This window comes from Sander lucioperca, chromosome 11 (assembly GCF_008315115.2).
Source record: "Sander lucioperca isolate FBNREF2018 chromosome 11, SLUC_FBN_1.2, whole genome shotgun sequence".
Lineage (NCBI taxonomy): Eukaryota > Metazoa > Chordata > Actinopteri > Perciformes > Percidae > Sander > Sander lucioperca.
The window spans coordinates 30114997-30134439 of NC_050183.1; the positions used below are offsets into that span (position 1 = coordinate 30114997).

A 19443-nucleotide genomic window follows, 5' to 3' on the forward strand; every position below is an offset into this window, starting at 1 on the left:
AGTTGTCCTTTATACAACTGTTGCTTGAGTTCAGACCTCTTGGGTGGGAGTTACGATTGCCCTTTTGTCCCAAACCCTAATTACAGGCGTTGCTACTAGATCCCCACCCACACGTTATGTCAGCCAGTAAAGGTTATTTAAAGGAGTACTCCAGCAATTTACTATAGCGCATGCATGATGCTGGGAGGCTTACAAGAGACAGTTGTAAAAAGGAAAAGAGGAGATCGAAGCAGCAGATGCTGAGATATCCTGACTTTTAACCCCTAGTATGGGTCAAGCTTATTTGCCGTTTATTAAGCCAGGCTAAAAATTTGAAGCTGCAACCTGTTTGTTAATGCATTGATCTAGAGGTGCAACAATGAATCGATTAATCGATTAATCGATTAGTTGTCAACTATTAAATTAATCGCCAACTATTTTGATAATCGATTAATCGTTTGAGTCATTTTTTTATTAAAAAAAATAAGACTTCTCTGATTCCAGCTTGTTAAATGTGGATATCTTCTAGTTTCTTTGTGACAGTAAACTGAATATCTTTGAGTTTTGGACAAAACAAGACATTTGAGGACGTCCTCATTTTTCACCATGTTTTGACATTTTTATAGATCAAACAACTAATCGATTAATCGAGAAAATAATTGACAGATTAATCGACTACGAAAATAATCGTTAGTTGCAGCCCTACATTGATCTTTGCTGATCAGAAAGTGGAAGGGTTAAAGTAAAAAGGTTTGATAAGAGATTTGCTAGTGCTGTAACTTAGCTATTTAGCCAACCAGCAACCAGATCCAGATCCAGATATTGGTGAAAGATCTGGTTGGCAGTGGGTAGGGTTGGGTACCAAAACAAGTTTTTGCTATAAGTCATTGTTATTACAATTTAAATGAAATCATTTAAATTTGACCATATGGCCTTAGCAATAAACAAGCAGTGCTCTTTTTTTTTTTTTTTTAAAGTATCAATTCAGGCACCGGCACCGTTTTAAAAGTATCGTTCTAGGACGGGTATTGGAAAAAAAAACTCAACTGTTAGCCAACCCTAGAAGTGGGATGCAGCTAGGTCTAGGCTATGATGTCACGCTAAGACTCGAATTCCTTGGCACAATAAATATCACACCACAGTGTTTCCTTTATGTAGATTTTGTAGTGGCGGCCCGCCATGGCAACATTTCTGCCACCACGGTATCAGAAATAGGGCAGATGCACAATGTAGTCGCGGTTGGCCTTTTTAATTATCCTGCCGACATAATGCAATTTAACAACAAGTAGAACTATTCAGAGGTTATTGGGCCCGTCCAGTTTAGCTCCACATACTGTTGTGTTGATGTAGTTTATTCCACTATTAAATGAACAGCGCCACGAAAAACGTCGCCGCGGTGGGCCCGTTCTGATTGGACAACGTTCAACTTGTCAGTTCTGTCAGCTCATCGTCCTGATATCAAACATTAGGGGCTTTCCGACCGGAGGGATTTTTGCAGTTCTTAGAACTAAACGTTCCTAGAACACTTTTTTCGTCGTGTTCCGACAGGAAAAAATTGGGGATTTTTAAGTTCCTCTGGCCTCAGTAGCGTACTTTTTTAGCTCCTACTTCAGAGCAGGGTCTTTTCCCTTTTCCTAGGTGTACTTGATTGGTCGAACTTATAAGTCACGCCCACTGCCAACTCGGAACTTGCAGACAGAGCAACAACGGGACATTTTTAACAATTTTCACCATCTTATTAATCATTAAATTCACTTCTGACAACGTTTTGGGCGAGAAATTAACTGTTTAGATTTCGAAAATTTGCGAAAATTGATGCCGAATTGACAATTTGCTTCAAAGTTTTCGGAGTTGAGAACCTCCATGAAGTGAGGCGACAGCCAGCGTTGCGCCTGCCCCGGCCTCTAGCTCGTCGCTCGGCCAGTCTTGCTCAGACACCTCGCTGTAACCTGGAGGTCTCTCAGACCGCTCTCGTAAATAAGAGGCTTTTATTTTTCCGTTGACGGTTCATTTGTTTAAATATCACAACACACGTAACGGGAACCTGTGGTTAACTTTTCGGAGTTAAACTCCACAAGCGTGTCCTGCGGCTCGCCGGCCGTCACACACACACACACACAGTCACACACACAGTCACACACACACAGTCACACACACAGCGCAGCAGGCAGAGGCTGTATTAGCATCATTTGTTGTTATTGTATGTGGCGCTAAGGTCTAGTGACGATGCTATAAAGACCGTTGCCGTGCTTGCGTCACTCCCTTACCCCTCCTACCAGTCCCTATGGCCACTTGGCCAGTGGGAATGCAAACGGAAAAAAAGATTTTGCGGGAGAGTAGTTCTTAGAACTGCTTAGAAGTGTAGTTTACCTCTAAAAAGTACAAGTACTATCCGGTCGGAAAGCACCTCTTGTTGTTGTCTGGACAGACCTGCCCCCACTGCTAAAAAAAATTCCTAAAAAGGAAAATCCGCACCACATCTGAGAAATAAACGTTAAACTAACAAACTGATGGCTGGTGCCACAGAGGGAAGCTGGTTATCTTCACACACACACTAACATTACACAGAACTGGTCTAAAATCGGCAAAGTATCCCTTTAAGTCAGGGGTGTCAAACTCAATTTCACTAAAGGGCCACACTGGAAAAAGAGAACCACATCAAGGGCCAGTTTGGTATAGTTTATTGACATGCTTTCATTTAATCGAAAGTCAAATATTTTTGACTGTATTATTGCGGGTCTCATATAGCCTTCTCACATACAATTTGGTCCACTTTAAACCCCTAAAAAGTTAGCAAAAGAGTTCCTTAGCCATCACAGAGTTTAACAAATCAAGGAAAAAATAGGCCTTCCACAGCCTGAATATGGAAACCCACTGGTTCTGTGGGCATTTCTGAGTCTCAAAGTCGGCGAATCTCCCAAATTCTGCTTCGAGTGTCACGTAATCGCAGTTTGAAAACATTTTCCCGTCTTTTTGATTTGGCGCACACTAGGCGTGCCAGAATTTGTTGTGAACCTAAATTGCTACGCGGGCCGGATCCAAATCTGCGAGAGGCCGGATTTGGTCCGCTGGCCTTGAGTTTGACACGTGTGCTTTAAGTGTACGCTATATTTAGAATATTTTTAGCGCTTTACCTCGCAGTCAGACAGCCCTTTCCGACGAGAAACTCAAGCCGGTATCTGTGCTCTCTTCCCAAGCCATCAGACTCCATAGACAAAAACAAGGCATTTTAACTCAACATGATTAGTTATTAATAATAATCCATTTAAATTGGAAATGTGATACTTGATGACACTCGATGACGCCTCGCGTCGGGCCGAACGACGCCCCTTTAGCTGTGGTATAGTACAACATGCAACGGCCTGTCGTGAGCTGTTGGTTAAACATACGTCTGGGACACAATGACATGTGTCTGCCTGACGCTTCTTCGCCAGCTGATTACACAGAAGAAAAATGAATAGCTCAGACTTGCAGCCTTGTACAAACTGCTGTCCTTTCATGTCACAACATCAATGGGAACTGAACAGTTTGTGGATTCTTTCATGTGGGTAATGAAAAAAAAGGGATGGGAGAGGGACAAAGATGGAGCCCATGAGAGCAAAGCACAACCACCCTGAGGTGCATATCAACATTTTATTAAGCTAACAGCCTGGTGTGCTACTGTTTGCTAAATGCACACACATATGGGTGTTCACTGCCTCCATACACATACACGTTCAAACAGACGTGCAGGAAATAAACTGAAGACAATAACTGAGGCATCCCAAATGGCTGATGAACAGTGATACTATTGTTATTTATCAAATCAGAGCCTCTGGAAGTGTAAAATCAAGGTCACAGTGCCGCAATGTAATTTCACACCTGTGTTTTGTGCCTGATTGGGGGGTGTGTGTGTGTGTGTGTGTGTGTGTGTGTGTGTGTGTGTGTGTGTGGGAGGGACCAGGTAAAACTGAGTGTCTGTATGTGGTATCCATGAAACACTACAATCAACCCATCTTAACCCACTGGCTTCATAGGAATTCACTGTTAGCTCTGTATGCACTAGTGCCCAAATAAAGGAGCAAGACTTTTTGTCCAGCCACTAATAAAAAAAAATAAAATAATTATATATATATATATATATATATATATATATATATATATATATATATATATATATCTCCGGTAATAAATACCGGTAATGCAACAAGGACGAAGCATGTAAACTGCGCGGTTTGTTTATTCAGAATGGAATGGATCGCAAATGGATCCGAATGAAGGAACGTTTTAAAAAAAAAAAAAAAAAAAAAAAAAAAAAAAAAACTCGACCCTAGCTCCCTCAGCCGAATAGTGTGGGTAACAGATGGATCAAGGCAGCAACATAATCAAAGCCCTGGAACCATATAGGAGACTTTCTTGTCTCGATCACCTAATTAATACTGTCCTTCACCACGGTCTGCATGCTGACGCACTGGCCGTGAACAGTGCTGCAGATGGGGGAGACGCGATGTAGCACAGTTTACCTCACACTCAAGTCAGTGCAGGACATCCACCCAGAGCTACGGGAGAAGCTGGAGAGGCATAGCTTGCTCACCACTGAATAAGGCTAATAAAGTAATGATTAAAAAAACACAAATGCTTGATCAAGGGCCCGGCCCGTTGATAGCGGCGGAAAATATCGGCCCGGTTCGGGCTCGGGCAGAGAATCTAAACTCTTCTCCACAAGTGGATGGTTAGTTCACAATCACTACTTTCACGGAGCTCTCCCCACCATGACACACTTTGACTTTGACAGTTTGGAAACCCTGTAGAGAGGATGTTTAGGATGGAGACACCGGGAGGGAAAGACTTGCGGGAACGGACGGTCCAGAGGGAATGAGTCCCTTGTGTGGGTCAAGCTTAAAAAGTGCTGGATCCTTAATTTCCCATAATGCCACTCAAACTCTGTAACACTTCCTAAGGCAGGCTTCACCCGGTTGATGTCATCCGGCTAACCCTCACCAGGTTTATTTTCTCAGACTTGACAGAGCTCTTCCAGAACCACAGAAGACACTATGCAACTGATTGTATAATGCATACTGGATATCATGTGTGCCCCTTTAAGACCAGTTGTAAATGCATAGGTCAGCGCCTAGATGTCACTCTCTAGATCAGGGGTCTTCAACGTTTTTTAAGCCAAGGACCCCTTAACTGAAAAAGACATGTAGCAGGGACCCCCGACTACATATGTTGTATAAAATGAAGTTGCATATTAAACTGGGCCTACAATAATTTGTAGGGCAGCTTAAAGCCTTGATACATACATTTTTGTGCATAGAATACTAAGCTATTAAATAGCCTAATAATTGCTGGCATGATTTCATAAATCATGTTTTAATGTTAAAACATACATGTGGCACACATCTGTGAATGGACTAAGTAACTACCTTGACTATAGGCCAGTAAGCAGTGGGGATTTATATTTGCTGATAATACGTTGAATTTATGTTAAGACTTTTTACATTTTTTGAAAGAAACTTTCAAAAATGTTACAATAGTTTGGAGCCCCCTCCCCACATTGACTCTGAGGACCCCCTAGGGCCCTGTTGAAGATCCCTGCTCTAGATTATCCAGATCAGAACATGTGAGCAGAGGCAGAACGTAAGCGAGTGGTGAGAGCGAGCGGGAGGATTTTGGAAGGAGCGCAGAGCGGAATTTTAAAATGTTGGGAGCGTCGCCTTAACTCTAGGGATGGGTACCGTTCAAAGTGTTCCGATACCAATACCCTGACTTTGATACCTGTTCCTAAACGGTACTTTTTCCCCCCGATACCAATTTTATAATTCCGGCCCTTGTCCCCCCTCTAGCTTCCTCCTTTCCTGTCTACAGCTGTCCAGCCCCAAAAAACCATCTTTAACCCTTGTGTCGTCTTCCCGTCGACCATGCAACTTTTTGTTTTTCTGGGTCAAAATTTAAAATTGAAACTTTTCTCCATGTTTTTGTCACTTTTTGCGACCTTTTTGTTACTTTTGCCGACGTTTTTGTCGATGTTTTTCTGCACTTTTTTTACGGTTTTGTTGGGTTTTTTTAAGCTTTTTCTGACGTTTGTCACCCAAATTCAATGAAAGGAGTAAACTGATCATTTATTTTACTTGTGAAGAGTGTTGTACGGAACCATCCATGTTTTGTTTTTTTTGACAATTTGGTTGAAAGAAACCCAAATTTCTGACATAGAAACTTTTGGAAAATGGGTCAAATTTGACCCGAGGAAAACAGGAGGGTAAAAAAAATAAATAAAAGTGAGGGTCTCATCAATTGATTCCCCGAGTCTTAAAATAAAGGTTTGAAATGAAATAAAATATCTGGCCTCTTTATGTCCCAGATGAAGAGATGCTAGGGACAACACGAGTATATGTGACAGAATATGGCAGAAGCTAAGTGGCCCGAGCACGGTGATATGAATATTTCAACCACATGCTGCTGCCACAACACATCCGCTCAGTGCCCCACCCTGCTGCTGGGATCAAATGTCAAGCTGGCTACCAGACGCGAAGACACGTGCAGAGTGGAGCCGTCATGTGTGGGTTGATAGATGTTGCTGATGTATGTCAACATCTTTCGGGATAGTCTCAAGTTCAGCCCTGGCCGTCACAGGGACCAGGAACATTAGCATTACTGGTGTACCTTGCATTTTGTACTTGAGCTCTTCGCTGACTTCAGTATTTCTGTTATTCTTGTGACTAAATTGGCCAAAATATGTCCACTGCAATCACAAATGAGTTCAAGGAGCAGTCATGTTATTTTAAGAGCTATTAATTAATGCCCGGGAGAAAAATCACTGGAAGAAGTGCACATCATTTCTCTATTCAGGGTAGCTCGACAGACTGGAATGCTGTGCAACCGCAACACATGGTGAGATCGGAGTTTGGACAGCAGCTGCCATCAGACATACAAGTACATCAACTTACACAATCTATTTATATGCATATATATCAAACTTGAGTGCAAACAACAAATTCACTTTCAGTTGTTGAAAGGCAATCGGGAAAATGAAATCAGTAACCGAGGACAGGAAGAAGTAAAAGTGGAGTCGCCGAGAGTTATGAAACTTGAAAAAAAGGTCTTTTCACACCAAGTTCAAATGTATGTGTGAGAAATCCGCACAGAACCAAGCAGCGTTTCTGCTGCTTCTGGCAAACCAAAGGAGCAAATCGGCCCAAGTGCACTGGAAAACAAAAAAACTTTTGGAGTTGTGTGGTTTCTTGCTTTCAGAAAAAAAAAATATATATCTATATTTTCACTAATAAACTACAAAAATACATGCCCATAAAACAATATGGTTGAGACTCCAACACACTGCCAGGGTTGGTGAAACATTCCTTTGGCTGAAGCCATATCTTTCTGGGTTTTTTTTGTTGTTAAAGCGTAACTCTCGCCAAAATGCAACCTAGGGTCTCTTTGTGAATGTACCCGAGTCAAACTTTCGTTTAAAAGCACAATTAGGACGTAAGCACCACTTTTAAGATTGCCCGTATTTTCGTTTTTCGGTCAAATGGCCTTTTGAATGGGAGTGCTAGGGGCACTACTGTGATCACATCAAAATCACTATTTTTAAAACGTTAAGAAGGCTCGACACAACAGACTTTGCTCCAAGTATCACCAGGGGCTCTACACATGAACTCCAGCGTTGAGAACATTGTTTGTGTACACAGAGTTTACTAAAAACTCACTTTAGCTGTTGGTTTTTCCGCTCGCCGCCATCTCGCCAGTCAAAAAGAGTTGTTCTCCGAATGCAACGTAACAGGGAGGAGAGTAAAGATGGAAAGCTGCTAAAGCTTAGTTCCATATAAATGCTAGAGATGTTCCGATACTGATACCAGTATCGGTATCGCCTCCGATACTACCTAAAACGCTGGTATCGGGAAGTACTGGAGTTTATGCACCGATCCGATACCACGTAATAAAGCCCTAAAGAAAATCTACGTTAAAGTAAATCTAGTTGATTTATGTTCTTTTTCCGTTATAACTGACTGTCAAACTGGATAAAAAAAGAAAGTTCTGTGGCGTTCATGTTTCACAAAGAGTTTAACCTGAGCCAGGCCGACAAAGATAGAAATCATATCACGTACATACAGGGATAGTAGTATACAGTTGTTAAAACATAATAAAATATAGGACACACTGGTGGTATCGGATCAGTACTCGGTATCGGCCGATACGCAAGTTCAGGTATCGGAATCGGTATCGGGAAGCAAAAAATGGTATCGGGCCATCTCTAATAAATGCACGGATAATTTGTTGTTTTGTCGTTAGTGAAAAACAATATTGACCTTGTAGTTGAAAAAGGAACCTCACATAAGAATGACATTTCCTCCTATGGAGTCCGATCATTCGCATTCGGAGATCGACACTTTTTGACTGGCGAGATGGCGGCGAGCGGAAAAACAAACAGCTAAAGTAAGTCGTTCTTTTTTAGTAAATTCTGAGTACACAAACAATGTTCTCAATGCTTTCGTTAAGGTGTAGAGCCCCTGGTGATACTTGGAGCAAAGTTTCATGTTGCGTCGAGCCTTCTTAGCGTTTTAAAAATAGCGATTTTGAGGCAATCATAGTAGTGTCCCTAGCGCTGCCATTCAAAAGGCCATCTGACCCAAAACGAGAATACGGGCAATCTTAAAAGTGGCGCTTACGTCCTAATTGTGCTTTTAAAACGAAAGTTTGACTCGGGTACGTTCACAAAAAGACCCTAGGTTGCATTTTGCGGAGAGTTACGCTTTAAGAGGCACAAAAAGCCCATCATTGCTGCTAGAGTTTGAAGACTCCATTGCGGATGAATTGCATGGAAAGAAAAGAAAATACAACCTAGGGCTGGGCGATATGACCTAAAAATAAAATCCCCGATTTTTTCCAAAAAAATCCGATTTAAGATTTAAATCGATTTTTTTCTCCCCCTACTTAAAATCAATCTGCAGATGACAAAGAAATTGTTCAAAACAAGTTTTAACTTTATTTTGTTTTGACTCACACACACGCACACACATGAGGCATGTATACCATTATGATTATTCATGCCAATTTTGTGGAAATATAAATTGGTTTGAGTGTTTTCCCTTTTTTTGGATGGGGGGTGCTATATATTCAACAACAAACAAACGGATGCGTGAGATAAAGCTGTTTTCACACATACAGGTATTTCACTTCTCGTTCCTCGCTAAAAGTTCAAATCATTTTAACGTTATTGCGCAACCTTGCCCCTATTTTCACCTGTTGCTGAGTAACGTACATTAACATCCCATGGTCTCTTGAATGTAGCATACCTGTAGCAAGCTCCTTCGTAGTAACTAGCGGTAGAAACGATGACGTCGAAGAGGAGCTCCGTGCTACAGAGCGGCGATTGCTAGTTGTTTAAGCCGCTACAGACCTCCATCACAGCTCGGTCGTATCAGCGGCATTTAGTAGATGTGTTGAGCCGCAAAAGAGTTCCTCAACACCGCCTCTGGTGCCCCGCATGGTGGTCCTTTAGGTCAGCGGTAGCTGGTGGTTCAGTTATCCGAGAATAGGTGACTCAGCCGGGGACAGAGCACCGCGAGTTGCCGGTCATTTCGGCGGAGATTACGGATAAGTAAGTAATGAAACTACTAGTTAAGAAAAGAATTTATGTTAGTCCCTGTCGCTGCCATGTTATTTGTGTATCTCTATGGCAAACGCGCGGAGCGAGGGCTGAGCCCGTTCGGAGCTATGGGAGCCCAGAGGGGAGCGTCGGCGGATGTTAAGGAGAAAATCGATTTTCATTTTAACAAATCGACGTTAACTACACATTCGAGTTAATCGATAAAATCGATTTATCGCCCAGCCCTAATACAACCCCAAAGAGATTCAGTATTATAATAAAACAGGGGAAAGCAGCACATCCCTTACATTGGTGAAGCTGAAACAAGAGGAGGTTTTGACATTGTAGATTGATAAATGACTTCACTACTTTGCTTACAATAACCTATTCATTTCTTAACCTTTATCCCCAAGCCACCACCGGTCAATTCAACGACGTAAATACACACACTGTCACCCAACCTTAACCGAGACAACAGCCTGGCCGTGGTTAGACTGTCTGACCTCAAAGTGCTGCTGTCGTTCCTGTGGATTTCCTTTTCTCTTAAGTCTGAGTGTGTAATAGAAAAATGGAACCAATTGTAGCCAGAGCATATTGTTTGTTTGTAAGTTTATTTGATTAGGACAATAATGAACATTTCTGTAAATGCGCCAGTGTTAGCCAGTCGGCTAATTTTCAACTGTAGTCCTAATTACCTAGCATACAGCTGGAAGAATAACTAAACTTTCTAATAAGTGCATACTGTAGATGGATATGCACACACACAAGTTTGTTTCACTATCTTTGTGGGGACCCGTCATTGACATAATGCATTCCCTAGCCCCTTACCCTAACCTTAACCATAACAACTAAATGCCTAACCTTAACCCTTACCCTCACCCTAACCATAACCTAATTCTAACCCTAATCCTAAAACCAAGTCGTAACCCTCAAACAGCCCTTTAACCTTGTGGGGTCCAGCATTTTGGGCCACACAAAGCTGTCCGGACCCCACAAGTATACTGTATTCCCCGGTTTTTGGCCCCCACGAATATAGTAAAACAAGCGCACACACACACACACACACACACACACACACACACGAGCTGCCCCCTCTTTTTTTTCTGTGCGTTTTGTTGCAGTCTTATTTTCTGTGTTTTTTATTATTTCTATTTTTTTTTTCTTCTCTTCTTGTAGTACGATAAAGAATCTAATGCTTTTTGCACTTGACACTAAGAAAAGTACTACAATAAAGTTAAAAAAAATAAAGTCTGAGTGTGCAACCACTATATAACCTCATGGCAAGAAGCAGGTGGTCAGGTGCGTGGTGTCTGGTGAGATGCTTTCCTTATTGTTTGTGCAAAACACGGATATAGTTCCATTTTTGTCATCAAAATCATAAAGTCCAAGCAGGGCTGGGGGATAGAAAAGAAAAAAAGAAAAATTCAAATGTCACATTATTTTTGACCAAATACATCGATGTCGATATTGCGCCGATATTGTAGGGTTGACTACTGGCGTTTTCCCCAAAAAAATTCACACAATGAGAGTTTTGATAAATAATCACCAATAACGTGGATACAATGACTAAGTGGGTAAAGGCAAATCATAAAACAGCTAGTAACGTTAAAGTCTGGTAAGTTCAGCAGATGACATCAATTTACTGTAACGCAGCCTTTGAAACCAAGAAAAGACAACACTTGTGTCATATCACAATACTATGTACGATATCCAAAAATGTAAGACGATATCTAGCCTCATATATCGATGTCGATTATAAATATCGATCTACATATTGCCCAAGCCCAAGTCCAAGTCCTGAAATGCATTCAGGAGCCATCATCTCCACAATGGACCCTCCGAGCTGATAATATCTTGACCTACATCTACAACATCTGATCACAAGACCAAATGCTATCTAATCAGTCATCAATTACTACTGCACTTGTGAATGATGATGGTGCATTTTGACCAGATCAATAGCTTGAGTGAACTAGGCCGCCGATGTGCGTGATAGGACTCTGACAAACACGCCTGGATTTGTATAATGCTCCAAAGCCCACAGGGCAGACCTACAGGAGTGATTTACATGAGGCTGAATGACCCCTGCAACACAAATTTAACAGCCATCAATTATTAACTCTGGCTCATGAGCTTGTTTGCTGCTGGGGGGGGGGAAGAGACTGCTATTGTCTATATTCAAGATGCGGCCCACACCCTCACTTTAAAAAGGCAATACACGTGATATAAATGCACTTTTTTCCCCCCCATCTGAAGCTTTGTGCTGCAGAACGCCTTGATGTTGAGGCTAGATTTAGTTGCGTGAGTGACATTCCCTCTTCTGTCACGCCAAACTCAATTCAATTTCCGGATGTTTTAGTTGTTTACTTGAAACGTGGCGAGTCCACATGCCAGGTACAACATGGAAACAATTGCTCGGCATCATTAACATATGTCCTCTAATACGTAGATGATTAATTAAACCGTGCAACTCTATATTGAGTACAAATTGGACTTTTCTCGTTGCGTTGGTACACCACCTCCCGCTATCAATGGGAGATTGTGGCGAACAGCACTTCTGAAAATTGACATTATAGCCTACTAATAATGACTAATTTCGTTCATTGATAGATTATAGGCTATAGACGAATTTCCCACAATGAACTACTGATTTTAAAAATGTCTGTTTAGCTGTTATAATGAAATACGTGAATTCACCAGTAAGCAAATTCATATGGAAATGCCACTCATTAGGGCGCAGACTGGAAACCAAGGGTATTTCTGCATCCTGACAACTAGCTTAACATTACAGGGCTAAAAACGACAGTGTTAGAGAGGTAACAGGATGGTGCCACACTCCATTCCCAGTGCCTCCTCTCATGGGAGGCACCTCCATCCACCATGAAGATGAGGGATGCTGCGAGGGAGGATTGGGGTAACCTGGCTAGCCAAGCCTCAGCCCACACACTGATACTGGGTGCATAGGTGGGTGGGTGCTGCTAGCATCCGGCTAGATGAGCAGGTTAGCTGCATTCCAGCAAAGAGACGGCAATTTAGACCGACAGGTGCAACAGCATCATCACCCAGCCGTACACTGCCTCCTTGTACCGCTCCTTCCACCTTGACATATCCAAAGAAACAAGCCCGAGCAAACAAGCAACACTCAAGTGAGTGGGACAAAAACACGCCTGAATTCATAGCTATGTTTTTCAATATTTAAAAAAAAAAATGTTGGTATCGTGTGAGCGAATAAGTGACGAGCTAGCTAAAACCCGCCTCAGCACAGCGACCAAACGAACCGCTGTGTTAGCCTCGTCGCTGGGTCGGCTGCCTCCCTCTGCTCTGAGATAAGGGCATCGAATAAAACAGCAAGCAGGAGAAAAACACAAGCACGTATGTTGTTCGACTCACCTCTCTGCCATTTTCCCCGACGGTTCTTAAAATCCGTTTAGAATAAATCCCACAACGGCTCCCATGTTGCCGAAATTGCGGTCGCCGCAGTCAACGAGTCACTCCTTCCAGACCAGTGTCAAGAAATCAACAATGGCGAGCACCACATCCGATCATTACCTTCACAATAAAAGCTTCTTACCAATTGTGTCAATGTGGCACCTGTTATGTAGAAATAAATGAGATACGGTACTTAGACATACAACTATACTGTTTTAATGTCAAGCACTCATAGTCTATATATACAGGTACCTTGAAAACCTCAACTTACTATTTTATGCAATGGTAAAACACAACCAGTCATTAATTACCTTGCAGCACACAGCGCTACAAAAATATACATTTAATGGAGAGCATTTTATCCTTAAAAGAGCGTCTATTTCTAAAAACAAAAAATCTAATACGCAATGTATTGATGCTAGCCATCTTACTTGGATGTCATCTGTATTACAAATAATTTCGAACACATTGATGTCAGTCTTGAAAGCTGTTATAACAAGATGACCATAGTGTATTTTATTAAAACCACGCTACATACCTGTATAGCAGTAAATGCTTTCTAGATTGCTTTCCTTTTAATTTTCTATCTCAATCTTTTAAATGTGTTTGTTTTAATTCAATTATATTTGCCTTTTTAACTGTATTTTTTGCTTGTTTTAACTGTAAGGTGTCTTTGAGTGCTATGAAAGGCACCCATAAATAAAATGTAGTATTATTATTATTAAATGAATATGTAAAATAATCCCAACATAAACATGGCAGCATGTGAGCTGCAATATATTCTTTATCTTGATATTTCTTTCTCATAACAGCACCATGGATGTTAAGCTTACACTGTCACATCAGAGGGTAAAGGGTCAGTCAGCAGTGGTTACTGTATGTATACACTAAAATGTTCTGCACTTTCATCATAGAGTCCGAGCCGCCAAAGTCAAGACGAAAATGCAATTAACGACAATGTTCACATCAATTATTTTATTCTGAAGGTAACATTCAATAGCTTCTGGTATTCGTTATGCTAACTTCAGCTAACTTGAGCAAAAGGGACCGCGCACCGCTTGTTTAAAGAGGTGATGCATTCATGTTTAATGTAAAGGACTGTATATGAGATTCTTGTTAGTAATATAGCCTATTGCTCAACAGAGATTTCAGGCGGTACATTTGTATTACTTTGCCAGGGTTTAAGGGATGGCAGTCAGTCCCAGCATGCTCTGGGGCACCATGGACATGTCTTCAATGCATCACAGGGCTACCACAGAAACACAGACACTCCCATTCATACCCTAGTTGAGAACTAGTTGGAGACATCCACCCATGTGACTGATGAAACTCATGAGAAAACAGGTGAAGTATGTAAACTCACAATAAACAAGGAATCAAACAAAGTCATGGATAAACTCCTTTAAAAAAAAATCAGAATACAGCATAGAAAATCTGCTTAGAAATATAGGAAATAGTGGATAGGATAGAACCACACAATGCAATTCTGCTAAATAAAAAACATCACATTCATTTCACTAAAAACTCAAATTGTATATCTGAAATCAAAACACATTTTCTATAGGCTCAGTCTGCCACTTTAAAAAAAAAAAAAAAAAAAAAAAAATTCCAGTGCTGGTTTCCGTGGAATCAGAATTTTGCATAGTCGTCATGGAAACATTAATTGGTCATGTGACAAGGGCTGGGAAAGAGTGGCAGAACAGGCAGCCAAGTGACAGTACTCTGATCCAATGTTAATCACAATTGTCAGATTGACAGCACTCGAGCCAAATGGAATTGGGGGAGGGGGGGAGAGAGAGAGAGAGAGAGAGAGAGAGAGAGAATCTTATTTCATGGGGGGGGGGGGTACCACCCCCGTGCCCCTCTTCTAGCCCCGCCCCTGGAACACAGCTCTTAAAATGCTGGAACATGAGCATTTGACAGGCACGATTATACTCACCTCTACCTCTCCCTGAATTGTCAGACAAAACACAAGTCCTGTTTAATCCTAATAGCATCACATCACAGGTACAGCTGGGCCCAGCTTGCTTTCAACTTTTACCAAACCATGATCCAGGAACTTTCGATTTTGAACATGGAACATGCAAGTCATTGTCACACTTTGTGCTTACATATAATTGCACTTACATGTGGCTCTTTTGAAGCAAATGTACTTCTATGTGATTCTTGCTGTTCTGAGTTTGTACCTTCATGGTTGAATGTGCTTAATGGAAGTCGCTTTGGATAAAGCGTCAGCTAAATGAGATGATATTTTTATGTAAGTGCAAAAATAAAAGATATTTTCAAATGATGGTCTGTTGCTTCTCACCATGCCTTAGAACCATTATTCACGGTTTTGTCCAAACATGCCTTCTAACTCCCAGTTTACGTAAGTAAGTAAGTCTTAATGAATTATTGTCACGGTAATGTCTGTCCACCTGTAAAACTTAAAAACAAGGCCGGGCCTATAGGTGCCACAACAGCAAATATTGGACCTAATGTGGACCGTTGACTGGTTTACAGCATCGGAAAGTTTTTTCGTGCAGAGAGTTTTCCATTGAGGGTTTTTTGTTGTCTAAAGCGCTATTCACACGGGACACGTATTACCAGGTGACCTCATGTGATCTACAAGTTACCCCCCACATCTGTGTTTTGTGTGCCGCATTCACACAGTATAAGCAAAGTCTGTTTTTACTCAAATTTACATTGACAATATCCACTAGTGAACCTCTATATATGGCGCATGCACTCTACCAGGTGAGCTACCCAGGCACCCCAGGAACAGGATTTCTAACGTTCAATGAATTTGATTAGTGGGAGTTTTATCACACTATAAACAATACGAGAAGCAAAGGTTTATAGTCAGTTTTTGTTGTTTATAAATCTATTGTTGCAGAAAGCTGCACGGAGCATCTTGACACAACTTCTAAAAATGTGTCCTTCGTTTCCCAGAAATACTCTAAAGTGTTGTGAGCGGGAGCCGATATACTTGGTTCAGTTGTGGATATGATTGTTGTGCCACTTAAACACCACCATGACATTATCTCCCCCTGCTACGCCCTGCTATGCCCTGCAGTGCCCTGCTACGCCATGAACTACTACAACAACTACTATTTCTAGTCGTAGTCCCATTATCTTTATTGTGACTTTAATTGCCATTGTTCATCGCACCCCCAACCGGCACTGGCAGACAATCGCCCACCAAGAGCCAGGGTCTGTCCGAGGTTTCTCCCTAAAAGGAAGTTTTCTTCACCACTCAAGGTTTCTGCCTAAAAGGAACTTTTTCCTCGTCACTAAATGCTTGCTCTTGTGGGAATTACTGGAATTGTTGGGTCTTTGTAAATTATAGAGTGTGGTCTATACCTACTCTGTCTGTAAAGTGTCTCGAGATAATTCTTGTTATGATTTGATACAATAAATTGAATTGAATTGAATTGAATTGAATTGAATTGAATTGAATTGGATTGGATTGAATTAAATATGATGTCAAGATTTCTGTCAAAACTTGAATCTATAATTGCCAACGCAGCCAATACAACCCCAGAGATGCTGTTTCATACAGGACTAATATTATCACATGACCTCTGTGTTTGGCGAGATATGGTCGGTAATTTGTGTCGGAATTTTTACTTGACAAATTACAGACGTGGCAGATTCGCACAGGATTTAGATCACAGACAACCTCCGTAATTATTGCAAAGTACTAGAGGTGCCCAGGTAATACTTTACTTTTTTTAAAATTTTATCTATATTTTCCGGCAAGACATTTGGTGTGTGTTTGGCTTGGAAAACGAATGGAACGCCGCGAAACAACCCAAAGGAGCTTTCAGGAAGACTTCAATAATTTCAATCACCGCTCTCTCTTCCTAAAACTTTTCAGCTGGTTAGAGGCGTTCACTTTTCAGTAAACAAACCAGAATTGGCCACGAAATTCATGATCCAATCACAGCATTACATCCCTGCTTTAAATCTGTTTCTCTCTCTACTGCTGTTAGCTGTCGTTTTCAGACAAAGCGTTGCAACCCTCCTCCTCCCCTTCCACTTCCAGTCACCATCACCCGCGGCTCCGTCGACTCCTTCAGTCTGGTCTTCGGGCTCCTTTGCCTCTCTGCATATCTGCAACGAAGTCTCTCCTGATTGAAATGAAGTAGTAAAGATAGATGGGGGGAGGGGGACATGGTGATATTTTTCGAGGGTAAAGTAAATGTAAATATTATGTTATGTTTTATCTGCCAACCATCATCCCAAACATATTTTTAAAGAAACACGGATGCTTAAATGTATTCAGCGGCACTCATAATGTGGTTTATTTTCACTGGAAAAAAAAATTGACTAGTGGAAAACCTGATTGGCTGGTAAAAAAAAAAAATGTACTAGCCGTGTTGGCTGGTGATTAAAAAAGTGTGTGTGTGTGTGTGTGTGTGTGTGTGTGTGTGTGTGTGTGTGTGTGTGTGTGTGCTGATTGCGGCCCCAAGTGGACATTTGCAGAACTTCAGCTGCCTGTCCCAACTAGGCTTGTTTTTTGTTATTATTGTGGAGCAAATGATTCCGGGATTACATTAAAATATCCTACTTTATAAATATTAAATATTTAGAAAAGCAATGTCATTTTTTTTAAGCCTAGTTAAAAAAAATTTAAAAATAATGTATTTCTGCAGTTATTTATGTTTATGTAGGTTTATCCCATTCTATTTCATCCCAAATGTACCTACCTGTTGATTACCTGCTCTGGTTTCTTTTTGACTGTCAGTTATGGGCCTTCTATATTCTAAATGGGCATATCTATTATCGCTATAAGGTCACTATAATGCAGACTTTTCAAATAATGAGTTCAAATGAAGAATGGAACACACTTTACTCTGACATAAATTCTTATGTCAAACTTTAAATGTTTCTAACATGCTTTTGGACAGAGCCATTACAAGATGATTGCTTGGAGCGATGATAGATACCAAGTTGCACTGCAAACCAATTAATATGATTTCATCTAAAGTAGCAACAAATAGGGGACATTGACAAAACAAAATAGCTTCTGGGTTTTAGCACTGCAATACAAAGATCTATCAGTCATGAAAGGGATGTATAATAGATACACAAATTGCCTTTTTGCAAGCCATTGCCATTCTCAGTGTTTTCCACTTTTCAGCCAACTTAGCCCCATACACAACTACCAAACCAGAACTTCAAATTAGAGATCCTCATCAGGTCCAACATTTTCAACATCTATAAATGAATTCCCACAAATGTTGTTATCAGATGATTGCATGATTGGTGTTGGGAGTATATATTAGATATATAGAGCCACACAGTGACCTTTGCATGCACATCTGTTGTTGTATGATTATTTTCTTCCTTTATTTCCTGTTGGAATAAGCTTATCTCAATCAACTCAGATTTTTTTTTTTTTACATTTTATTTTTCGATTTTGTAATGTAAATAAAAAGACATACAAAAAGCCTACAAATACACCAGCAAATGCCGATGCACTTATTTTGTGCCTGTGTACTTGATTAACAAAGTCTTAATGCTGGACTGTGCAAGACCTCATAGGGATGAAAAACCCCAGACATTGTGATCACAGACAGGTTAGTATATATCGACGACGTTCCACTTCCAGGATTGCTCCGTTGCTGCCCGAAGTTCATCCGGATGTCCGTCACCTTCCTCTTTCTTTGTGATGGCGTTCTAAACTCCGGTGGATTTATGAGGACTATGGTTAACTGCTCCTTAGATATCTGCAGGGTAAATCCAGACAGCTAGCTAGACTATCTTTTTTTTTTTTTTTTTTTTTTTTTTTATTGAACGCTAGCTAGACTATCTGTCCAATCTGAGTTTTCTGTTGCGCGACACATGTTCCACCAAAACAAGTTCCTTCCCGAGGCTATTTTGCAGAGGTACCGTTGCTCCGTCCGGCGCTTAGCGCCGCCCATGACGATTGTGATTGGTTTAAAGGCTCTGACACACCAACCCGACAGCCGACCGTCGGCAGAAAAGGCAGTCGGACTGACTGCCTCCCCGAGTTGGTCAAAAAAGTGCCTCGGAACACACCGAAGCGACGCCGACTTGAGCATACGTTCTGCGCGTGCGCGAGACGTAATACGTCTCCATAACAGCAGGCGGCGCTAATCTGTATTGTCGGGCAAAAAAATTAAAACCGGCAGCTGATTAGACGAACGCGTCACGTGGGTCTGGCATCTCTCGAATTTTAAAACCGACCATAATTGCAGCTCGTTCTCGTATTTTACGAAAATAGTTCACCGAAACGTGTTTCTGAAAACATTTTAAGCGAGAAATAGGCCATGCAGTTGCTGAATCTGTCTTCATTTCAGATCGACAAAGGTCAGTTTAAAAGATTTTCGTCAGATTTTGAGAGGTGTTTGTCACGCTCATCCCGCTCGTCATTTCCAGGGTTAGCACTGCACCTATCAGAGTGGTCATTGAGTCTGATTGCCCACTGGCCAATTCAACAAGTGAAATCGGCCCAAATG

At 41.2% G+C, this 19443-nt stretch overlaps 1 protein-coding gene across 1 annotated transcript in view; it reads right to left on the minus strand.

Annotated features, from left to right (window-relative positions):
- Positions 1-13079, minus strand: part of arhgap39 (Rho GTPase activating protein 39) — a 124285-nt gene extending 111206 nt beyond the window's left edge. Inside the window, exon 1 of the mRNA XM_031311735.2 lies at positions 12938-13079. Within this exon, the coding sequence (XP_031167595.1) occupies positions 12938-12948 (11 nt within the window). The 5' untranslated portion in view covers positions 12949-13079. The remainder of the gene's footprint in view (positions 1-12937) is intronic.
- Positions 13080-19443: the final 6364 nt, after the last annotated feature.